The sequence below is a fragment of the Ixodes scapularis genome, unplaced genomic scaffold, assembly GCF_016920785.2.
Source record: "Ixodes scapularis isolate PalLabHiFi unplaced genomic scaffold, ASM1692078v2 PGA_scaffold6__148_contigs__length_123643588, whole genome shotgun sequence".
Lineage (NCBI taxonomy): Eukaryota > Metazoa > Arthropoda > Arachnida > Ixodida > Ixodidae > Ixodes > Ixodes scapularis.
In genome coordinates, this window is record NW_024609881.1 from 29,350,825 (window position 1) to 29,373,630 (window position 22,806).

The window sequence follows — 22,806 nt, forward strand, 5'->3', positions numbered from 1 at the left end:
CGCCGGCGCTTGCGCGACGTTTTATTCCCCGGTAAATATAGAAACACTGCGGCTGGCCGCGCATCGATAAAAAACAAAAAGATTAAGCGAAGACTCGTATTATTGCGTTGGGGATAACACACAGCGGAAAGGGCGGAACGCTTGCGTACGGCTACGTACAGTGATTCGCGCTACACTTCAGACTTCGTTGGACGGTGGCGCCATCTCGGTGCTTTTGCATAAACTAAAGCATACAAGCTTGGTAAGCGATCAGAAAAAGGCTGTGTCATGAGTTTGGGATTGGACGTGTGCCTTCGGTATGCTAACATGAGTGACGCTAGATACGGCTAGCCTCTCACACCTTTTATAATACTTGTTAGTTGACGGACGGTCTAGTGCAGAGGGCGGCGCATCCATTATCAAGGTCGTTGCAGCCTTCATTTCGGGTCTGGTTGGGAGGGGGAGTTTCGTTTGGCAATTACGTTGCGAGGACATCTGCTTGAGGAAACTTCGTACTCTGGCCGCTAGTATGGCGTTCTTTTCTTGTGCTAACCTTGTTCTCTGAAAATGTTCATCATATTTTATGTCCACTGGGAAGAGTTCTGAACGTGACAGTTTTAAGCTATCCACGGTATTGAGGCACTAGTTAGCTTTTTCTTTTTTTGCCTTATCTAACTTAGGATCAGACACCATGTGACTCACCAACATTGAGCTTCACTTTATGTCACATCATTGGATTGATTACTGTTTGCTGAAAGATGTGCACAACTTCTTAAAATGTTTGGCAACAGAACCAACATTGAAGCTTGAGTTGATGATGCATCAATGCACTGATTACTGTTCCTGAAAGTCGGTGTGATGTGTTCAATTTCTTAAATTGCTTGCCAACAGGAAGTACCAAGATGTCCCCTAGGAAGACGAGGTCATCAACAAGCCAGAAGGCCAGAAGTGGAAGTGAGACAAACACGAAAGCACCACAGCCCAATGGCATCCGGTGCAAAAATGCTGTCAAACCACATGCTGAACAGTCCAGACCCTTCAACAAAGAGGCATCAGCGTCCAAAAGACAGCAGCGCAGGAAGAATGGAGTTAGAGTGAGGAACGGTTCTTGTGCCGCACCAGCCGTAAAGTTGGAAAATGGCCTGGGATGTGGTGACAGTGCACCACCAATGGTTGATGCCATAACGAAGCCTGATCCCAATGTGGCCAAGGGACTGAAGCGTCTGGAATCTCCTGTGGAAGACATTGAAACACGGTCCCCAAAGAAGCAGGGTACAGCTGGAACCAAAGCGGCAAAGGTGAAGTCTCCCAAGAAAAGCCCTGTAAAGAACCTGAAGTTTGTAGGGGCTCATGTTTCTGCGAGTGGTGAGTGGCACTGGCAAACATTTCACATGTCCTAAAGCTGCGCTCTGCACGAAAGAAAACCATGAACCATCAGTTTTTTGTAGTTTTACATGTATCTGGAATGAGGGACTCACAATTCGTGATTTGAGTGTGCATTGATGTATTATGTAGTGTTCATGTTTTTGCTCCTACTTGGTTGTGCACCATTCTGTCAAAAAAAGAAAAGATTATATGCTCTGTTTTGTTTTAAGTGTAGGTCTTTAAGGGATGACAATGTTACACAAAATATTTTAAAATCAACATATTCTCTTGCACACTGTTTGCCCATATCTCAAAAGGAGATAAAACAATTGGCTCATTCGTAGTTAGGTGAATGGGGAGGAAGATACAGGTTCCTGTAGGGTTAAGGCTGCTTCACTAGCTTGGACTGTAATGCAATTTAAGAATTACATCCAAAAATGTATTTGAATACAAAAATACCATTTGTAAATTGTATCGTGGTGTAGAAATTTCAAGTCCACAATTTGTTTTGGGAATATTGTGACCATCGCAGTACTGTCCCACCCTGGAAAATGCAACTGCAGGCTTCTTAACGAGATACAAGCACTTGTCTGGGTTAAAAGTAAACATTCAAGAGAAATCTTTCTGGTTTGGAAACACAATAATTAAGGTAAAGGCAACCAACCAAGTCCTAAACATGTAGGAGCCCTGCGTTTCGAACCTACTTGGTTCTTCGTCAGAGGCGCCTGTGGCCGTTGAGGAGCCCCTGATGAAAAACCAAGTAGGTTCAAAACGTAGGGCGCCTACATGTTTAGGACTTGGTTGGTTGCCTTTACCTTAAAAACTTGTCTTGGTGCAACCCCGTCTGAAGGAAATTAATTTGTTTTAAGACGACTTTTTTTCAATAGTTGACATGATAGAAGAACTGAGGAAAAAATAGCTACAGAGAGACTTCAGTGACAGACCACTCCTAGTAACAATTTCCACAACGCCATATCAATGTTTAACTGAGGGACCCAGATTTAAACACCATTATACAGGAAAAACGTGTGTTCGAGAGGTCAGTCTGCGGTAAGATAGTAATGGAAGCTCAAGAATCTGATCAAGTCCAGTCAGACTGGTGTCGTAAGAGTATACCGATGTAATGCATTGAGCTGCACAATTTTCGGTTGCTTCAGGGCTATCAGCAGGGTAGGCTTCTGAAGGATGCCAGATGAACGAGGCACATTCCAGTTTTGGCTGAACAAATATGATGTGGGCTACTTTTTTTAAGTGAGGGTGCTTATTTCAGCATCTGTTTTAGGTAGTCAAGGGTAACAACATCCTTATGTTGAATTCATGAAAGTAAGTGCAGCAAGTGGGCACCAAGGTAGGAGGGCTATTATAAACGTAAGGTAACGATTGAGCTCTTATGGACAAAATTTCTTTCTCAGCCAGACATATTAATACACAGTGGCATGTCGCTGGTAGACATTACTTTTCAACATAGTCATTATCCTTGTCCATACATTTGTTCCAGCACTTCACCAAGGCATCACTGTCAGTATAGAAGAAATCTGCATGAAGTCCCTGAAGCCATGTCTGATGGCTTACTGAACTCGCACTTTTGGTGGGAGGTTCTGGAGCATTCTTCATATGGTTAATCTCTTTGGAACATTGAAGAAGCACCCGGGTGGTAGGCGATTCACAAGTGATGTGGAAGTTCAGCTAACTGTCATGATGAGGCTTCAAGGACTTGAGGCAGATTTCTTCTATGCCAGCATCGATGCCTTGGGGTACCACTTGGAGTGCCGTGGGAACAAATGTTTGGGCAAGCTGCTTGGTGACTATGTTGAGAAGTGTGTACCAGTGACACATCACTCTATATCGGCTTGTGGGAAAAAGTTTGTCCATGAGAGCTGCGGTTCCCATACTTTTTTAATAACCCTTATACTTAAAAGGTGATGTGCTGCTGTTTATAATGCCACTTAGTGAATGGGAATAAAGGAGAGTAGATTCTTTTTTGCATGAATGATGCAAGCTTGCTTTTGTCATTGTTAAGAGGCACAAGTCATTCATTGCAAAAGTGTCATTTTGTGTTTGATCATTTTGTAGAGCAGGACGATTGGAGAGGTTTGTCAGTGAATAGTAAATGACGCAATTGTCGGCTGTTTTATTTTTGAATTGATGCCATGGGAAGGTCATCTTCTTGTCTTGATTATGTTCATGGCTGATCATTTACATAGTAAAATCTACTCATTTCAGGTAGAGTTCAGCTATCTTGTTCATTCAGTTAATAACACATCCAGTGTAAGTGCAGACAGCGATGAGTATTTGAAAAGTGTTGACTCTTTCGAGATGTAATGTTCACATCTTAGTTGTGCATCTGACTTGACGTAATTTGAATCTTCTTGAGTGTAACAAGCTTCATTTTCACGTATTAGTATCATTATATATTAGGGCAGCTTCCATTGTGCTGAAAGAGTGTTGCAATGGCTAGATTAAAACTAGTGCCATTTTTGCCCATACGGCACGCAAAAATAAGTGCTCTGCAGGGGCGCTTGGTGTGTGTTTGTGTTAGTCTTGCATGCTCCAGGAACAGAATTGGATGTTCCCTTGACACAGTTCTTCCTATTGCATCCTAACAACAAATCTGAAGGTTCTCCTGTCCGTCCAATGCAGGGGGCCTGGAGCATGCCGTGCAGAGAGCCGTAGACATTGGGGCCCGCTCGTTTGCGCTGTTCCTCCGCTCTCAACGCCAGTGGGCTTCCAAGCCCCTGACCCAGGAGACGGCCCAGCGCTTCCGGAAGGCGTGCCGGGAGCACAGCTTTGCACCACACCACATTCTGCCCCACGGTTCCTACCTCCTCAACTGTGGCTCTCCAGATCCGGAGGTCCTCGAGAAGAGCCGGACAACCCTAATCGACGAGCTCAAGCGCTGCGAGATGCTTGGCCTGGTCTACTACAACTTCCATCCAGGTCAGTGATGCACGGTAGGACGCCTCGGTGTCGTCCAGAAGCGCCGAAGCCCCCATGGACTACTTAAAGGGGCCCTGCAAGGACTTTTTACTGTTTTTTTAAATTGCCCCGAACCTGAGCGCACTGAACGTAGTGACTTAGTGAAACTTTTTTTTTCGCGAAATTCGCTTTATTTTAAAAGTTATAGGCAATTTAGAATTACAAAAACAAGCAAAAAATAACCTCCTTCATGACGTCGTAGGTCCTGGCTTGAGTGGCCGTGAACTAGAAGAGGAATAGTGAGCTCATCGAGCGCTCACGGCCGCCGCACTCCGTGTCGACGGCGCCAGAGGGCGCCACTAAAGCATGTTCTGGATAGGCTGTATGCAGCGGGCAGCCAAAGCGGCTTTCATTGCGTTTGCTGCGCGATTAAACTCTAATTCAGCATGACACTTCATTGGCCACAAACGACAGCAAACGGGGGGTAAAGATCAGTTCAGAATGGGAGCCACTTCGCACTGCCGTACCGCGAAACGGCCAAACCGCAAGACAAAGCCTCTCGCCGAAGGCCTTTGGAACGCTCGGAGCCGGTCGGATCCTCCTGTCCATACGACTGCAGCGCCACCGCGTACATCCTGGATTTTTCCGTGTCGGCGCCTTATCCCACTACTCCTTTCTAGTATGCGCCGCCTTTTCCACCGCTTGGCGGCGGGTATGTTGGCGGGTCATTTCTTGTTTCCGTACTTTATAAACTGCATTTCTTTCTTTTTTTCATCGATAATAGTGAACAAAAACTACTTTTATAAATAATTGAAACGGTTCGCACCACTTATATTTTGTATTTCGACCAAAAAGAAGTTTTTGGTGGCTCTGACCAGTAGTAAGCCCAGGACCAAAGACGTCACATTTTGCGCGCTTTCGGTACCGCGGGTCGCCCTCGTTGGTGGAGGAGGTTTCCGTGTCGTCCGGTTAAAATATGGCGCACTGATATTTAGCTACTCTTTCCGTGCCCGCTGGCTTGCCCGAACCCCAAGAGACGTGGAAACCGCATAAAAGGTAGACGCTTAAATATGATTGCAGGGCCCCTTTAAAGGCTCGTTTTAAGTGCAAGGATAAGGTCTCGTAGGGTCTTGTTCTTGCTGAAGGACTGTCCCGGGTGGAAGTCAATTCAACTGGAGTCGGACTATGGGACTGGTTCCAGCTGGCTCCAGACGAGTTTCATAATCCGGCTGCACAGACTTTCACTTGGGGCATTTCTAAATGTAAACATTGAGCTTGAGACAACACGTTACTGAACGAAACTTCCATCCAGGGCAGTGATGTTTGGTGCATCGATGTCGAGTCGACATGACCAATTGAGTCGCGGATCGTAATGGAAGACTAATTTATTTAAAAGGGCTAGACACAATTACGATCTGGCATCCTGCTAAAAGTTCGCTTCGTTGAAAACTGCCTCTTTCCTCGTCCGCTCCTTTCCCCTCCGGTTGTCTTTTTGCCCTCTTCGCCAATAGATGGTGCTAGGCGTCCGCTCACCAATAGACCACATCGCTTCACGCCAAGACCAACAAGGGACTCTTTATTGATGGCCCGCATTCCCCAAGTCTGGTTCACGCATTCGGCCCCTTGACTGTGATGGACTGCGTTATGACCTTTACTTATTATTCTTTCATCGTGGGCCCAAAATAAATCTGACACTGTCACGAGTGACCATATCTCGTAGGTAGTGCGTAGACTTGATGTCGCAAATACTGAAAAACCTTCAGTCCAGTTGTGCAGAGATCTGATGTGCTCCTGGGCTAACCAATGGACGGAGTCGGTGTGTTATCTTGTAAGGAGTTGAATACACTATAACACTCAGACGCACATGTGTGAACCAGCCTTTATGGTTGCACACAGTGTTGCTTACCCTTACGGTAAGCACTTTTCAAGTCTAAGTTCAAATGAAATATTTTTAAAGAACATTGTTCTTGCTGACGAGGCCATGCGTCTACATGTGAACGCGAGTTGTGCAAGAATGCATTACGGAACAGTAACTTCCGTTCAGGTCGGTGGTGCTTGAAGGGTGCCTTAATGTTGTACCGACTACTCAACCTCCCAAGGGCTGCTCGAAGACTAAAGGGGGTACACTGGTCTTCGAGCTTTTCTCCTTATTTTATGACTAAACACAATAAATAAAACTGCACAAGCTTGTTCAGTTTTTAGAGCTGATATCAAACATCTGGGCATTTTCTCAGGCAGTAAATTAGGCCTTGAGATAATTAAAACTCAACTATCTTTGTTTGGAGCAACAATAGTGAGCAAACTACTCAACAAGATATTCTGTCTGACACATGGCTAGGTACTACGAGGTGTAAAGAATACAATGTTGGGAGTACTTTTAAGATTAAACCATTATTAGTAATCTGTGGCTACCAAGTAATAACTAAAAAAAAAGATTTCCTAGATCTATATTGAAAAAGTTGCTTGCAGTATTGTATGCTTTGCACATTTAGCTAGATGCTGACAAAAAAAATGTATATATATATATATATATATATATTTCTCCCTGGCCTAGGTGCTTAGATATCTACCCTGTAAATTTTCTAGGAGTCCAAAAGTTTTGTCTTGGGAGAGCAGTGTTTTAGTCATCTTCAATGCATATTTATTTATTTATTTATTTGTATATTGAACATACTCTCGGGGCCCAAAGGCATTATAGAGGGTGAGAGCAGGTACACAACAATGGGAGGAAAAAATTGGAACAAATTAGTGATAGTAATAATATAACAATCGAGCAGGTCATGGATCTTTGGAAAAAATGTTTAGTGGTAGCATTTCGAAATAAATTCAGGTCAGTGATGGCAGCAATTAAACTGGGGAGGTGATTCCATTATTGGGCTGTATAAGGAAGAAGTGTTGAGCAAAAAGCAGTTGTTAGTGAGCTTGGGACTCCAATTTTATGCTGATGATCAACACTGGACGAAATGTAAAAGGGAAAGTTATCATTTGATCGTGTAAGATGGGATCATGAAAATAAATCTTGTGAAATAAACAAACGGGGAATTTTACGGCGCATAGAAGAAGATGGTAAAGATAAACTAATTTTCATCTATGGGACACTACTAGTGGTGCAAAACTATCGATAGTATCGATAGTCGCCAGAAATCTGACTATCAATAGTGAAAAAAACTATTGATAGTACTATCGATAGTCGACTATCTAAAAACTATCGATAGTACTATCGATAGTCGACTATCGGAAAACTATCGATAGTACTATCGATAGTCGACTATCGATAGTCGATTATCGAAAAACTATTGAAAAACTATTGATAGTCGACTATCCGAAAACTATCGTTAATCGACTATCAGAAAACTATCGATAGTCGACTATCGTAAACCTATCAATAGTACTGTCGACAGTTTACTATGGATAGTTTTGCGACACTAGTAGGTTGCGTCGCCCCCCTTGTCTATTTATCGCTTTAATTTTTTTTTCAAACGGGGCACCAACTAGTCCAGGCACTTACCATCCCAACTTTGGTTCAGCTTTCAGTGATGACAAAGATGGGGGTTAGGGCGAAAAAAGAAGGGGGCGGCGAACGGTAGGGCGAGGGCAAGACGGGCCGGGGAGGAGGAGGCAGACGAACCGCTGGAGAAGAGAGGAGGAAACCTCCTTCTCTCTTTAGCGTTCCGTCTGCTTCCTCCTCCCCGGCCCATCTTACTCTCGACCTGCCTTCTTGAGTTGTAACGGACTATAGTGGTGCAAGACTATCGATAGCACTAGCGATAGTATCGTTAGTCGCCAGTATAGTAAAAAACCATCGATAGTCGACTATCGAAAAACTATCGATAGTCGACTATCGAAAAACTATCGATAGTCGACTATCGAAAAACTATCAATGGTCGACTATCGAAAAACTATCGATAGTACTATCGATAGTCGACTATCGAAAAACTATCGATAGTACTATCGATAGTCGACTATCGATAGTTCTGGGACACTATCGATAGTTTTGGAAAAACTATCGATAGTATCGATAGTCAATTTATCGATAGTTTTGCATCACTAGACACTACCTGTGTGATGATAGTTCGATAGGATGAAACCAGCTGAGCGATTTTGGATAGTCTCTAGTGCCATGACGAAGGTATTGTGATTCATATCCCAGACAGAGGCTGCGTATTCCAGCTTTGATCTGATTAATGATTTATGTAAAACCAATTTAAGTGAAACGGGTACCTATGAGAAGTCACATTTTATGTAGCCCAACATGCAGTTAGCACGGGATGTGATATGCTGAATGTGGGGTTTCCATGAAAGGTTAGAAGTTAAGTGAACTCTGAGACATTTGTAAGATGATACTTGTTCCAAAGAGGCCATCAAGGTGTTAACTAGGACTGTTGTTAGGTGTGCGGGACACTCTCATGTGTTTACATTTGTAGTGTTTAGTTTCATTAGCCACGACTCACACCAACGAGAGACAGAGTTAATGTCGGATTGAAGTGCAAACGAATCAGAAATATCTTGAATCTCATTTGTCCAGGCAGACACTGAAAAGGCCTGGATGCCGTCTTGTTGTTTATAAATAAGCGTGTCTGCTCAGAAAGGTTGTGGGCACTGTGCTTGTGTGGGCTGTAAAACTTGTAGTTGTGCTCCCAGTGGCACTGCCTTGCTATGACTTTGCAAACACGAGAGGCGGTGTATTGGCTGTGCTCCCTTGCAGCGTTCCTGCATTTCATGAAGTGACTTCTCTGCGGTGCCGAAGTGGACTGCAGTTAGGGAGACCTGACAGCAACAAGGCAGCATGCAGATCCTATGATCACACTTTCTACTCTTATTGCAGAGAATCTGCAGACCAGATGTGAAAATCACTAGTTGTGATTGTTTAAACATTTTTTGAACGAAAGACTGACAAGAAATAGGTGCCTCACCGTCCATGTTTCTGTATTGGGATTTATTTTTTTGCATTTATGTTAAAGTTTCACTGAAGTTAACTCATTCTTTTATATATATGCGAAACAAGTGTTCCGTTTAGTAGCACTACCATGAGAAATTACGGTATCTCATTTTTCAAAACTAATTTTAGCAGTTTGATTAGGGTAGGTTTGATTTGTTTAGATGATGTTGTACATAGAACACTTTTGCTGAAAAAAGAAACATTTATTACATGAACATTTATTGCATGCCATTATGGAATGCTGACTGCGTAAACTTCTCCTTACATTTCTTGGTTCTACCTGGTCTTATTGTCATTATGATCCTGATGTCTTTGTTTCCGTGTCCACAAACAACCGAATGTCTGTGATGTGGCACAACATAATACCGCTGTGAAATGTGCTCACCTAAATGTAAAAAAATGCATAATGAAAAAATCTCACAAGCAAGCAAGAGCAAAAATGCACTGCTAAGAGAAACAGAAGCATCTCATGCAACTGTCTCTTAATACAGTTTAGACCACTTACAACGTAACCGCTTATAGTGCAGGACCGGGTGTAACGTGGCTTTTTTTAAACCACCGGTTCGCCTCCCATAGAACTCCATGTAATTACATACTGCTTAAAATGCAGGCGCGCAAAGGGAAATACCGGTTATAGTGCGGTTTCTGGAACAGCCCGCCGACCGACCGGCGCAGCGAGCACGCTTCCCTGTGCGACACTAGATAACGGCGCTAGCTGCAAGCGGCACTCGCAGGGCAAGGAGGTTGCTTGAAGAAGCGGGGAGAAGCGAAGAGAGAGGCTCCAGTCGCCGTAGCGACGAAGAGACGCACGCATGTGTCGTTCACGTGCGTGCGTCCCTCCGCTGCTGTGGAAACGTTGGAAACAACCGCAACGACAGACCAATCGCAGGTCGAGGAGAAGTGTTCGCGCGCGTTGCATGCCGGTCGCGGGCCGGCTTCTTCTATCCGCAAACATGGCGTCGGTTGTGGTCGTCGACGTAGACGGCGTGGTGGAAGCCCATCGTTCCGCGTAAAAGCGCTATCCTTGACTGTGAATTTTCGTTGTGTGTCGTTATGATAACCCAGCACGTACTAGAAGGGAAGATCCACCTATTTGCGGCGATGTCGTGGCGGCACTCTCAAGACGGCAGGAACGCCCGTGTCGTTGTGTTTGTTTACTTCGACTACAGTGGTGATTTCTAAGCACTTGTGTTTTCGAACATTGCCCGGATTTCTTATTTGGAGCATTTCATGCGTGTGCTCAAGTTGAAGGTATTACTGGCGCGTACCGTATAAAGGATGCGAATTTTCACGCGTTTTCATCACCGGAGAAAAGTGATTAGGGTTAGCAATCCTGAACGCTCGCAACGTCCGTCCGCAACCCACGACGCCGTTATTAGAGTTTTCATAGATCGTTTTCGCCGTCCCGCAAGGCCCTCCGCAACCCGCTACGATATGTATTTTGTATTTGTAACATGTATTTTGGCCTGAAAAATTGATGTTTTGGTTATAGCGCGGTACGGCTTGTAGTGCAGATTTTCGCGACTCCCGCGACATACGTTATATGCAGTCTACGCTGTATTATCATAATCATCAGAAATATCAGAGTTAGCATGCCTGAAATTATTTCCACACATCTGCATTCTTGATCTCTAGAAAGCTCCTCGGGAGCAAAGCTTGGCGATAAACATATTGCATCAAAGATTTCTTGGTCACAGCAAGCCTTTAGAATAATGTCTGGCTTGGAGTTTTCACCTTCGTGCAATCCATTCTCTTTTTTGAAGAATACTTTCCCTCGTAAAAAAGAAATAAACTGATTGACTGATTGATTGACTGATCTGTCCAGGGTCAACCTGCGGCACAATCACCAGGGAGGAGTGCATGGATAAGATTGCTGAAAGCATCAACCAGGCACACAAGGAGACTACATACGTCATATCAGGTGTGGAATCAGCCCAGGCCATCTTTTGCCAATAGGGAAGACTGGGGAACTCGCTGGGGAATTTTTTTTTCCCTAATGAATCCAGGTTTTTCTCTAGATTTGTTGGGGACCCAACTAATCTGGGTTTTGTAGAAGAAGAAACTTTTCCTAGTAAATCTCCAAGGAAATTTTAAAATTTAGAAGAAAAAGAATTGGCAGCAACCCTTGTCTCGAAACATTTTATGAGGCATAGAATGCAGTATTTAGAGAGGAATTGCTTAGATTTGTTTAGAAGACGTTGAAGAGTCATTTGAGAAAGTGAAGAGAGCCTACTGCAGTGACAGGAGTGCTGCATCATTTGCGCCCGATTGCACCACAAACAAAAATCTGCTACATCTTGCGCCACATCTGCGCCGAGGTAGGCATAATTAAACACTGGTCTTTAACTTTCTTTTCTTTTCGTTAATCATGCCGAAATTCAGTATTGTGATGTTTTTCTCAGTGGTGACTTGAAATATGCAATTATTTTTCAGATAGTGTTACCGGATCCTTAGTTATCAATAAATTTGTAATATTATTTAGGTCCTCCTTGCGGATTGTTAGCGTAAATTTCTTTAGAATATATCAGAAATTTTTATAGAATTGCATTCATCAAGACATGCTTTGTGCGGTGATACTATTTTGTTGCTTTTTATGTCATAAAATAATTTGGATTAATTAGTCTCAAAAAGATATAGCGTGTCGTTTTGTGCAACTTGATTGCAAATGTCTATTCTATTGCAATATCATTAAATGAGGCTTAAAATAGCATCACCGCACAAAACATGTGTTGGGCGGGGCGGGGCGGGGGTCTGGTCTGGTCTGGTCTGCCCTGCCCCCCCAGTCAAAAGCAAGTTGGTACGCCACTGGTTGTGTGCAAATCCATGTATGGGCAAATTTATGTTAGTAGAGGCTTTCATTATGATGCATTTTACACTTTAAAACGACTACTTTAGGGTTGACTAAAGTAATCTTCCGAACTAAAGTTTGGAAAACTCTGTGATCAGACGTTGCTTTACAGCACGTGCCTTCATTGAGTCATGCATTAAGAAAGCCCCAAAACTGTACTTTTACTTCTGACTTACGAATCGTATACTGAAATTGGAGAACAGAAGGCCTTTTTTTTTGCATGCACTATTCTTGTATTAAAACAAAAAAATTGAATGTTTGGGTTTCCCTCAACTTACACCGTCTTTTGAGTAAGGTGCGCTGTAAGTCACTGGGAGTACCATGTTCGATCCCATCTTTGAGGCCCCCTAGTGCTCCCTCAACGACTGTCGACTTCTCAAGGTCTGTTTCGGCTACAAAAGGCCCCGCACCTGCTTAGCGTCGTTGAGGGTAGCTAGCGGGAAGCGATCGAGACAAAAGACAGTTTGCCACAAGAAAGATGGGGTGGGTTGCAGAGGAGAGGAAGTGGTTTTGTTGACATCCGATGCATGGCACCACGAAAAGTTGTGTACCTCAAATGATGTCACACTGTGGCTCCGACCACCACACGCGAGTGCAGATGGAGAAAAGAAAACATCTCTTGCTTTGCGGCTATGCAGTGAAATCGCGGTTATCCGGGGTAAGGTGGTGCGGTTTGTCTCACCTGTGCCGAGCTGAACAGTATGAAAAGTACAAGCTGTGTATTTTTTTACCATTAAAGTCGGTGCGCTGCCTCTTTAAGTTTCTAAACTTTCACGCCTTATTCCGCCCGCAAGCGTAGCATTTAAATGGGGTCTAAGCTCTCTGCAACGCACGGTTCATTCGCACGAGCAAAAAAAGTGGGGTTGACGTTTCTCGTAAATGCCACACGCTACACCTCACGCTAATTGCACCTGGAGCTTCGGAAACCCAACGTCACAGTCCGGTGCAAAACCAAATTTGCCCTTTCCCGTTCTGAGCTCCGTGTTTCTCATGCTTGGTGGCCACAGCGCAGTCGCAACCTCGCTAAGAACGTCGTTCCTTCCACTCCCAGTGATAGAGAACATGTGCAAGCAGGGCCACACCATCGGCGGCGACTTCCACGAACTCCGCGGGATCATCGACAGGGTCAAGAACAAGTCGCGCATTGGGGTCTGCCTGGATACGTGCCACGCATTCGCTGCAGGTCAGTGCCATGCCGTCTGCGGCACGCTGCAATAACGTCACAATGGACCTTGGTCCATTGTGTCTGTACGATAGAAGCCTCGCGAGCGATGTGAATGTTCTGCCGATTGCGCAGTGTTGTTGATGACACCGAGGTTCTGTGTACCGCCTTGGCTGACCATAGAGTGCTGCAATGTTTTTTTATCCAGACTGACGAGCTGCCTGCTCAGTAACCTGCCTGCAGCAGACTTGCAATGTTTTGTTGACTGGCAAAGATATTTTCTCTCGATTTTGTCGCTTTCTATTTTTTACTTGTATTTTTTTTGTTTGTTTTTTTGTGTTTTTATGGGACAGTGCACCGCCTCCTGGGCCACTCAGCTGTTGGTAGGCACCCAAATCTATCTGCACATTTTAATTTCACAGAAAGCCCCGCAATAACATAACCCACCCTCTTTGTGAGGAGAAATGTTGATATCCCAAATGCTACGTTGCCCTTGGGAAATAAAGTGGTGCAGAAGGACAAGGGACAAGTAGACAAAACACACAAAGAGAGTGCTTTGTCTGCGTGTTCATTTTACTTATTTCTTGTCTTTCTTCACCGTTTTTTCTTGTAACATGTACTGACTCACCCATCTATAAACTGTTGCCCGCGGCAAAAAGTGGGAGCCACACTGTTGCCTATCGTAAAATTTCAGGCATGAGCCCATCTCACAATAAGCACCCGCCCGCCACATTTCCAATGTTGAAAAAATATATGAAGGCTCGTATCAGGCACCACCACCAGATTCCTGAGGTCACCTACAGTGAAACCCGTTTAGAACAAACCCACGTACGGCGAATTATTGTCAATATCGAACTCACGGAAAATTTAAATAAAAAGGCATGTAAAAAGTACTTTTTATAATGAACAACACATTGGCTATATCAAACTTTTTCCCCTGGGAAGGCTTCCAAAAAACGCTCAGACAAATGTCTTCTAGCCTCCCCCCCCCCCCCCCCCCCCCAAAAAAAATGTGGGAAAGAAAGAAAATTTCTAAACCCCAAGCCGCTAACAAAATTGAGTGAAGAGAAGTGATTCAGAAGGGAAGAAAGCTGAAAAGACACTAGGCACGCACGCGCAGAAGGGAAAAAAAAATATTTTCATCCCAAAGCGGGTTTCCACGAAGAGAAACGATTCAAAAACGAAGGTAAGCTAAAAAAAATAAAGAACCTGCTCGCATGCAAAAACAAAAAAAAATATATATTTCCAGAAGCGAATTAGATATGAGAAAGAAAGAGAAGTTTTCGGGCCTTACAACGAACGCATTGTGAAAGTTCGTTGTAAATGGTTTTTGGTCTATCGAACTACTTGCTATATCGAATTGATCGTAGCGTTTCCTGCTGTTCGGTATAAACTGGTTTGACTGTGTACTTGTAGTTGCATAAAAAAAAACGAAGTTTTTCACAGTGTTTGTACGCTGCTCAAAGTATACCGTATCTGCCCATTCCCTACTAAGTGCCCACCCCAAAATTTTTCAACATCTGAAAATATATGCACAGTAGATATATAGGTAAAATTAATGACCTAACACGTGCTCATTCCCCAATTTTCACGACTATCTTCATATTTTGAGTGGGCGCTTGCTCGGTATTTTACGGTAATTCTTACGAGATTTGGTTGTTGGTGGAATAAACAATGCCTTTGCCGTTTTAAATGTGTATGTCTTAATAAAATAGCATATAGCTTGTTTGAAATGCACCTACTTAAATCTTGACTCTGAACATAAAGGGAGAAATTAGTAATGATCCGCGAGAAGCCGGCAGCGTTTCTTTTTACTACGGTTCTTAACGTGAATATGAGTGCAGTATAAACTTGTTATAACAGACTTGGTAAGATTCTCTTACTACAAATTTTACATATATTACGATTGATGTCTGTTCTAGTCAGTAGAGCTGACAAAATGTGAGTGGATATTAGAACAAGAACTGGTTTATCAATAGTTTGGAACTTTGAAAGATGGTGATTTTTTATTGAGCCATACAGCTTGTCATTGCTGTGTACTTTGGGTCGTGGCTTGCCAGGCGCCGAGTGCGACGACACCAGTTTGCGAAATGGATGCATTGCTAGCGAACCAAAGCCGAACAATGTCCGACCGCTGTCGAAGAGTGCTGTAACCACTGATCTCAATGTCCATTTGCTGGATCGCATTTGCCTGCTCTGTGAATGCGGCCACTGGCGGCCATCTTTTTGGTAGAGTTATATTACCTCTAACCAATGTACAGCTAGTGCAGCCACTATCATCCATCCATGACAGACAGCGTTGTGGCTAAAATAGCCGTGGGTTATATTTCGTTCTTGATTGAAATTGTTTGACGAAACATATTGTTGAGACCCGGCATGAACGGTAGCCCGATCTTTGAAAGTTTCACGAAATTGCAGCACCGGTGAAAAGCAGCACAGCACGCATCGAAAGTCACATCAAAAGTAGCGTCAAAAGCAGACGCCGCTTCGTTGGTCTGCTTTCGAAGCGAGCTGCGCTGCTTTTCCCCGGTGCTGCGCTTTCGTAGAACTTTCACCGTGTCCTCAAAGATGGGGCTACCATTCACGCCGGGTTTCAAGAATCTGCTTCGTCGAACAACTTCAATCAAGCGCGAAATATCACCCACGGTACAGTGTACTAGACCCACAGCTATTTGTATGGCAGCCTGCCGCCATAGTGCCGTCCGCCATATTACTATGATGGCTAGAGATAATATAACTCTACCAAAAAGATGGCCGGCCGTGGCCACATTCCCGTCCATAGGTGGAGCTGGTCAAACGCGATACAGCATATAGACATAGAGATCAGTGGCAGTAACAGACTGGTAAACTACTTACAAACTCCCTAATATAGTCCATTATACCCGAATGCACGTCATAACAGTATCCGTAATGAGTGAACAATGGTACTGTTAAGGAGACCAACCAAACTTCACAAATCTATATAACCGAGTGTCTGTGCTGTAACCAGATCTGTTATAATGACGATATATAGTGTGTAGCTAGGGTTCCGCCACCTGTATTTCTCGTGAAACTTGGAGGGTGTTTTTCTGAGTTCATTTCTCGCTGAAGGTACGGGGTTTATTGGAGTTTAGGTTTCCAATACTTTGAAACTCCGAGTTTATTGTACTGTGTTCTTATATTTTAAAAACTCAAAAACAAAAATATAATCTGGGCACCATGACCCATCGTCCTGAAGGAACCTAGACATGCAAAAAGGCAAACCCCTTTTGTCAGTCGCTTTAGATTTCAAGGAAAACTGAAGTGGCATCTCCTCACGACCTCTGACCCTGTGCTCTTATAAAGTTTATTTGTAAAACACCTTTTTTGCTTTTTATTTTGTTGTTCCGACCTCCAAATTTGGAACTTTCTGGATAAATCCGACTTGACAAAAAATTTACCTGCGAGTGTTTTTCTAATTTTTTCGGATTTATCCGAAAACACGGAACCCAATGTATGGCTAACCGAGATGCTCGTCCGTGGGGGCCGCTTCCCTGAGCTCTCTGGTACAAAGAGCAGAAGCTTTGACGCGCACCCGCCGGTGCAAGGTGGCGAAGCTTGGCACACGCACATCGGTGGAAGGCGGTAAAGCCCACTCTATCATGTGCCCTTTCCGCATCTTGTACTCTCAGACCTAGCGCCCGTTCCCCAGTTTATCGAAATTACTCTCAAATTTTGAGCTGGTACTTGCTCGGTATTTTGCGGTAAATTGAAAAGTTTTCTTGGTGGTTCACGAATAGAGGAGTTCATAATAAACCAAGAAAGAACAGACGGTGCCTGTATCCATCAGGGGCTCTTAACTTTTCCCCATACTGGCACAAAAAAAAAAAAAGGAGGTAACCCATGAATCTTAGTGATTGAAGTGCCGCGCCAAAATATGCCATGAACAATAGTTTCCTACACCTTCTGCCAAAATGCTATTTTCGCTAAGAATTGTGCCACACCTACGCTGAAATAAGTTTAAAGCAAGAAAATAAATTAAAATATTTTATTATTGGTTGATTTTAATATTCACAGAAGTAGAAGTCAAAAAGTATGGTACAAATATGATGTTAATGCAAAGGTGCAAGCAAACTGGGCGAGAATAACAATAATCATCGCTGAAAAAGGGGAACAAGGGGGACAAACACAAATCTCTAAACACGGCTAGGTGGCTAGTGCATCCCTGAAAAAATCCGCCTGGTCCTGGCATCGAACCAGGGACCTCATCCATTTCCAATGGAGCGCCCTTGTTCCCTTTCTCCGTGGATTATTATTGTTATGGTACAAATATGTTGTATTTCGCAGCATCTCTGCTCACCGTATGGTATGCTTCGTCCTAGATTAGAACACAGTCGAACGCTCAAAAACATACAACCACAAACGCATACCAAAAGCGCAAGTCACGGGACATCCGCTGTGCCCGGTTGGTTAAAGGCGGGCGCTCAAAATTTTCTTCAGCGTGGCAGAAATTCCCCCTATTTTCTTTTTTTTCCTCCTCCCCTTTCCTCCTCCATTTTCCTCCTCGCTTTTTTACGGCCTTCTCGCACGAGTGCTAATGGGCTTACCGGCCCCCCGATAAAATCTCTGTAACCCTTCAAGGTAGAGTGCCTTCATGTGCGCTTCGCATAGAGTGATGCCAACTGCCTGTTTCGCTTTCCCACACCCTTTTCCACCGCCATTTTGTTTCTCTCATTGTTTCCCCGTGCGCCGGAAAGTGGCCTTTGTGTCCATCGGTAATCCCATCCGAGGGGGAAAATGCTAATCCTCCCTCCGTGGGTTCCACAACGTTGCTCCGAACTTCTGAGATAAGGCGCTTGTTTCCGGGAGGGTTATAAGCCCCACGGATTATCGCCGAGGAACAAAATGGCTGCTGGTTTGTCGGCGAGTGGTATTACAAAGGGTGGCATCACCCTAGCAAAGCGCACACGAAGGCTCCCTACTTCAAGGTTCTCTGCTTCAATCCCAAACACCAGGGATTAGTTAGGCAGGCTGGATATGAGCTCGGAAGGGTTCGGGCTGGCTCGCTTTTCTTCTTTTTTTTTCTTTTTTTTTTTGCTCTTTTTCTGCAGTTCTAAAACACTCAGATAGTCAACACCAACTAGCCCAACAACAAGTTCTTTTACATTCAGATACTTCCGCATGCGGCCACACACGCTACAACACCGCATATTTATCTCGAGTGAACGGAACTTGAACATCACAGCAGAAGGAAAAAAGATGGGTATTTTTATCCGAACTTTGAGCTCTACCCAGAGAGTTGAAAATTTGTCGTTCTAACAACGGCACACTGAAGAGTGATTGTATCACTATTGTGTTGTTTTTTTTTTTGTTTTTTGTACAAACTAATAATCATGAGTAATTACAAGTCAAAGATATTGCAGTCAGAGGGACCCAGTCTGGCCATTTCTGGGGCATAATATATAGGTTCGTACCACAGGTGTTTTCTAGAGTGACGGCCGTCTCGTTGAAGCTACTAAGATGAGTAAAAACAAACTTTCATAAAAACTGAAACGGTTTATGGTATATTTCATCTATTTTCAGCCTTTGAAAAAAATTTCTTCGTGGCCAAACGTGCATTTAATTTCTGTCAACAAATGTAACTGAAAACTTGCCACCCGACAAATATCTTGCATATCAGCAAAGAGAACGGGAAACACGGAGATTGAACCGCAAAATCACAATTTTCTTCGCGTAAAATAGTGCAACTAGCAATAGTAGCACCATTTATTAAAAGACAGTGGGTATTACGAAGTTTTCATTCTCTTCTGTCCGTATTTCTTCGCTGATGAAGAAATGGAATGCCCAGATAGCCTCTGCAGCCCTTACATAATTGTTTGGGGCTTTGTCACGGTGGGCGAAGGCCATCTCCAAAAAAACCCAGGAGTTCGGAAGGTGTGCTACCGCAAGTTTTGGGGCTGCTTCGCTAATTTAGGGGTCTGGCATTCCCCGCCTACTTAGAAAAAAAGCGGAACAGCGGTCAGCTCAACGTCGTCACCAAGTGGGAAATCATGCCGAAATCTGTCCTTGAACACGTGCGAGATCTTTACCCGAACCCAGCCGGGATTCGCCACAATTCATCTACGAAAAAAACTATAACAAGGGGTAGGCTTAAACGATTTGGCAGTTCTTGAATATAGTCATGCGGACTAACTGTCCACAAGTACGGAAAGAAATGCAGTAGAAATGGAGAGCTCTATTGTGTTCTTTATGTCCATACTTGTCTTTCGCGCTGTACGCCAATTCAAATGAATTCTGCAATATCTGTAGATTATGCCTGGTTATGTTGTCTTTAAAAGAAAAGCAATCAAGCAAGTTCGGTATCGTGCCACAATTTGTGCATATACAATTTTATGTGGAATTCAAAGTCAAAACAGTACTTCCGCGGGAAATAATGCATCCGTCGTTCTTCGTCTTCCTGAAACTATGAACTACCGATCTCGGCTACAGGACTTTTGGGTCCACAAAATATCCCGCTCAGTAAAAAATTCGCCTTTTCTACCAAAAGTACTAAAAATTATTTATTTTTCAAACAGGTCGGGTGGTGATGCGTGTTTGAGTGTAGGACCGTTGACTGGGCACTGGTTTGCGCCAAGAGTGCAGTGCTTCCTTTCATGCTGCCCGCGACGAGTGTTGAAATTTGAATATAGTAGAAATAAAATCAACTGACACCCTTAGAATTATTTTAAACTTGCGCTTTCTTCAGGCATTAAGATTTTGATCGTACCTTTTATTCATTGTCGTCTTCGATGAGGGAACAACTTGCCGGGAGGCCGCGCTGTCCGCGTACGCGGCTTGACAGATAAGGTCGCGAATGCTTTTCACGAAGCTTTAAAGACCAAGCATAAAAATGAAAGACGCAGCCACTATACGCCAACGAAACCAACTTTATGTTTTGGGCAGACGTCTTGCGAGAGTTGCAGTATTTTAATTATGCCTAATAAATTAAATGTTTAAGACTAAGTATGGAAAGTTCTAGAGCTAAATGGAAAGTTCTAGAGCTGCTTGAGAAACACCCGATTAGCTGTTTGCAACGTGATACGGCTCGCGTGGCTTCCCTCTGACTAGTAATAAAGCTTATGAAACATGACAAAATACCCCGTGATAAAGCGCCCGCCCCATCATAAACTCAATTTCGAATGTCCCGAGGTTTGTTTTCATAGGCCGGAAAAAAAAAAAAAGAGATGCATGCAAGACGCGTGTTCCACGCTTTATTTATATCAGAAAAAACTGCCCTCTGTTTTATATACAACGTTTATTTTTATTTTATTTTTTTTCACCCACTAGATTTTAGAAAAACGTGGAAATTAATGTTTTGTGGATGTGAGCTAAACGGCCAGGCGAAGATTGGGTTCAAGAAAGAACGCAACAAAAGCCGACTGATTACCTAACATTTTTATGAACTTTTTGATTATAAAAGAAAACGGGATAGTTGATTTATAAAGTTGTTGGGCGTAATCGAAAGCCACCAAATTGTCCAGCAAAAATTAGCGCCATTGCGGTTTGTGTAGGTGAGCTATACGGCCAGGCGAGGATTAGGATCAATAACGAACGCAACTAAAACCGACTGATTGCCTAAACTTTGCTAATTAACCTTTTAATTAGAAAAGAAAACGGCATCTTGTATTTAGAAAGTTGTTGGCCATAATCGCAAGCCACCAAACCGTCCATTCTTAAAGAAATGTAACGCGCGTGCACTATTATACGGCGTCCTCCTAATTTGGGCGCGAAAATATAGCTCTGATTTTATGTGGGCTCCATCTCCGCGTGGCACAGCCTAACGCCATGAAGCCAAAGCGACAAATCATGCGCATCGCTGTGACAGCGCCACTGTAGAAGGGGCGAGGAGTGCGGCGGCCGAAAAGATTGCGGTAACACGATTCGCGTCCAAATTAGGCTTTTTAGGACGCCGTGAGCCGCTTCACGTCCACTACATCTCTTTAAAAATGAATGATTTGGTGTTTTTGATGACTACAGATAAGGCACAAACCGCAATTGCGTAACTCTGACGTCTTTTTTAGAAAAAGGTCTTGTCGTTAAAAAAAAATCGCCCTGTATATAAGCATGATTGTAAGGCAGTTCTTTACGTCCGGCAACATCATTACGGCATGGAAGGAGACGTTGACCACATATCATACTCTGTGCATGATCTGTGGTCACTATTTTTTTTTCGTACCAGAATGAGCAAACATTTGATACCAAATAAAATCGATTTAGCATTCACCAAATTCGGCTTGTTTACTTGATTCAAATCGATATTTGATTTGATTACACTTATTTTGCACCCGCACACGCCTACTTTACTCCCTAATGAGTTACAAGTGATAATTACATTGTTTTTTTTGTCGTGTGAGGTTATTACAATTTATTATTAACAATCGGAGCTATGCGATTACGCGGAGGAGGCGCATTTGAAGATATTCAAAATTGTTCTGAATACACAAACAACTTCAAACGTCTTGCTGTTTGGGTCGTTTCCTACACGCAGGACCAATAATAAAGCCAAAACCTTATAGAGGAGACTATCTCTATCAACTCAACGCACAAACACGTTGTGAAGCGTGTCTGCGTACGTTGGAAAAGAGATACCGGCGAGGCAAACCATAGCGTCGAATGTCCATGCATCAAAATGTCCGTGCACCGAAATAACCGCGCACCGAAAAGTCCCACACCGAAAAGTCTTTGCAGCAAAAAGTCCGTACACTGAAATGTCTGTGCACCAAAAAGTCCGCACCGAAATGCCCTACAGCAAAACGCTCTACACCGAAAAGTACTAGACCCACTACGGATGGGATCCTCCGTCACCTCTGCCGGTTTACGAACCATGATGATTCAGAACCACTGGTCTACGGAGCGCCATCCCTGATATACAGAAAATGCCGCTCGTACTTCCCGTTGTCGCCATGAATCCGCCTAAACAACGAAAGATGCCAAATCAGATATTTGTATTAAAAGTGATACTTCAATGACTACTTCTTTGAGCAGAACAAGGCATTTGTGCTCTCACAACAGCAAAGAATCGTCCTCCAAACCAATGCTAAAAAAGAGCCCATGCAACTCGTTGGGAAGAGCAAGTGCCAAGCTCGCTCAAAACAGCTACTCGGTTGGTTCAGCTCCTTGTCGCAGGTGTGCCGGCTGGCTTCTGGATAATCTTTTCAAATCCTTCAAGCTTTCATTTCCTCCACCCCAAACTTGCAAAAAAAAAAAAAAAAAAAATCGGAAAACGGCGAGGAGGAAACGAGAGGCGATTTCCTCCTTTCACAGTGGCGAGAAAGAAAGTGAGGGTCGGGTTCCTTCTCTCTGCTTGCGGCGCCGGCCTTTAAGACGATGAAACAGCACGTATTGGGAGATGACGAATGTTACAGTGTTGCACTTTGACGCTGTTTAATTGGTCCCATTGGATCGTAGCGTCTGCTGCAGCGTCGACTCAAGGTGAAGCGTTGTACAGAAATCGCTTGTCAACCGCTCTGGCCGGCCGATGCGCTGGTCGGTCAATCGCTGACGCCAACGTCGTCTAAATTTCTTGATGACGTCGGGAACTAAAAGTTGTGAGAAAACTTCGCAAAATATCAGGACGGCGGCTAGTGTGGTAAGACAGAA

General features: G+C 43.7%; 1 protein-coding gene across 3 annotated transcripts in view; it reads left to right on the forward strand.

Moving 5' to 3' along the window:
- The first annotated feature begins 225 nt into the window (after nt 1-225).
- Nucleotides 226-22,806, forward strand: part of LOC8026107 (probable endonuclease 4) — a 38,061-nt gene continuing 15,480 nt past the window's right edge. Inside the window, exons 1-5 of one of the 3 annotated variants that reach the window (XM_029973272.4) lie at nt 226-403; nt 871-1,344; nt 3,985-4,281; nt 11,025-11,120; nt 13,099-13,230. In XM_029973272.4, the coding sequence (XP_029829132.2) occupies nt 882-1,344; nt 3,985-4,281; nt 11,025-11,120; nt 13,099-13,230 (988 nt within the window). In that variant the 5' untranslated portion in view covers nt 226-403; nt 871-881. Of the gene's footprint in view, nt 507-870; nt 1,345-3,984; nt 4,282-11,024; nt 11,121-13,098; nt 13,231-22,806 lie in introns of all 3 variants that reach the window. The other 2 variants (XM_029973320.4, XM_042294432.1) reach the window with 2 other exon arrangements.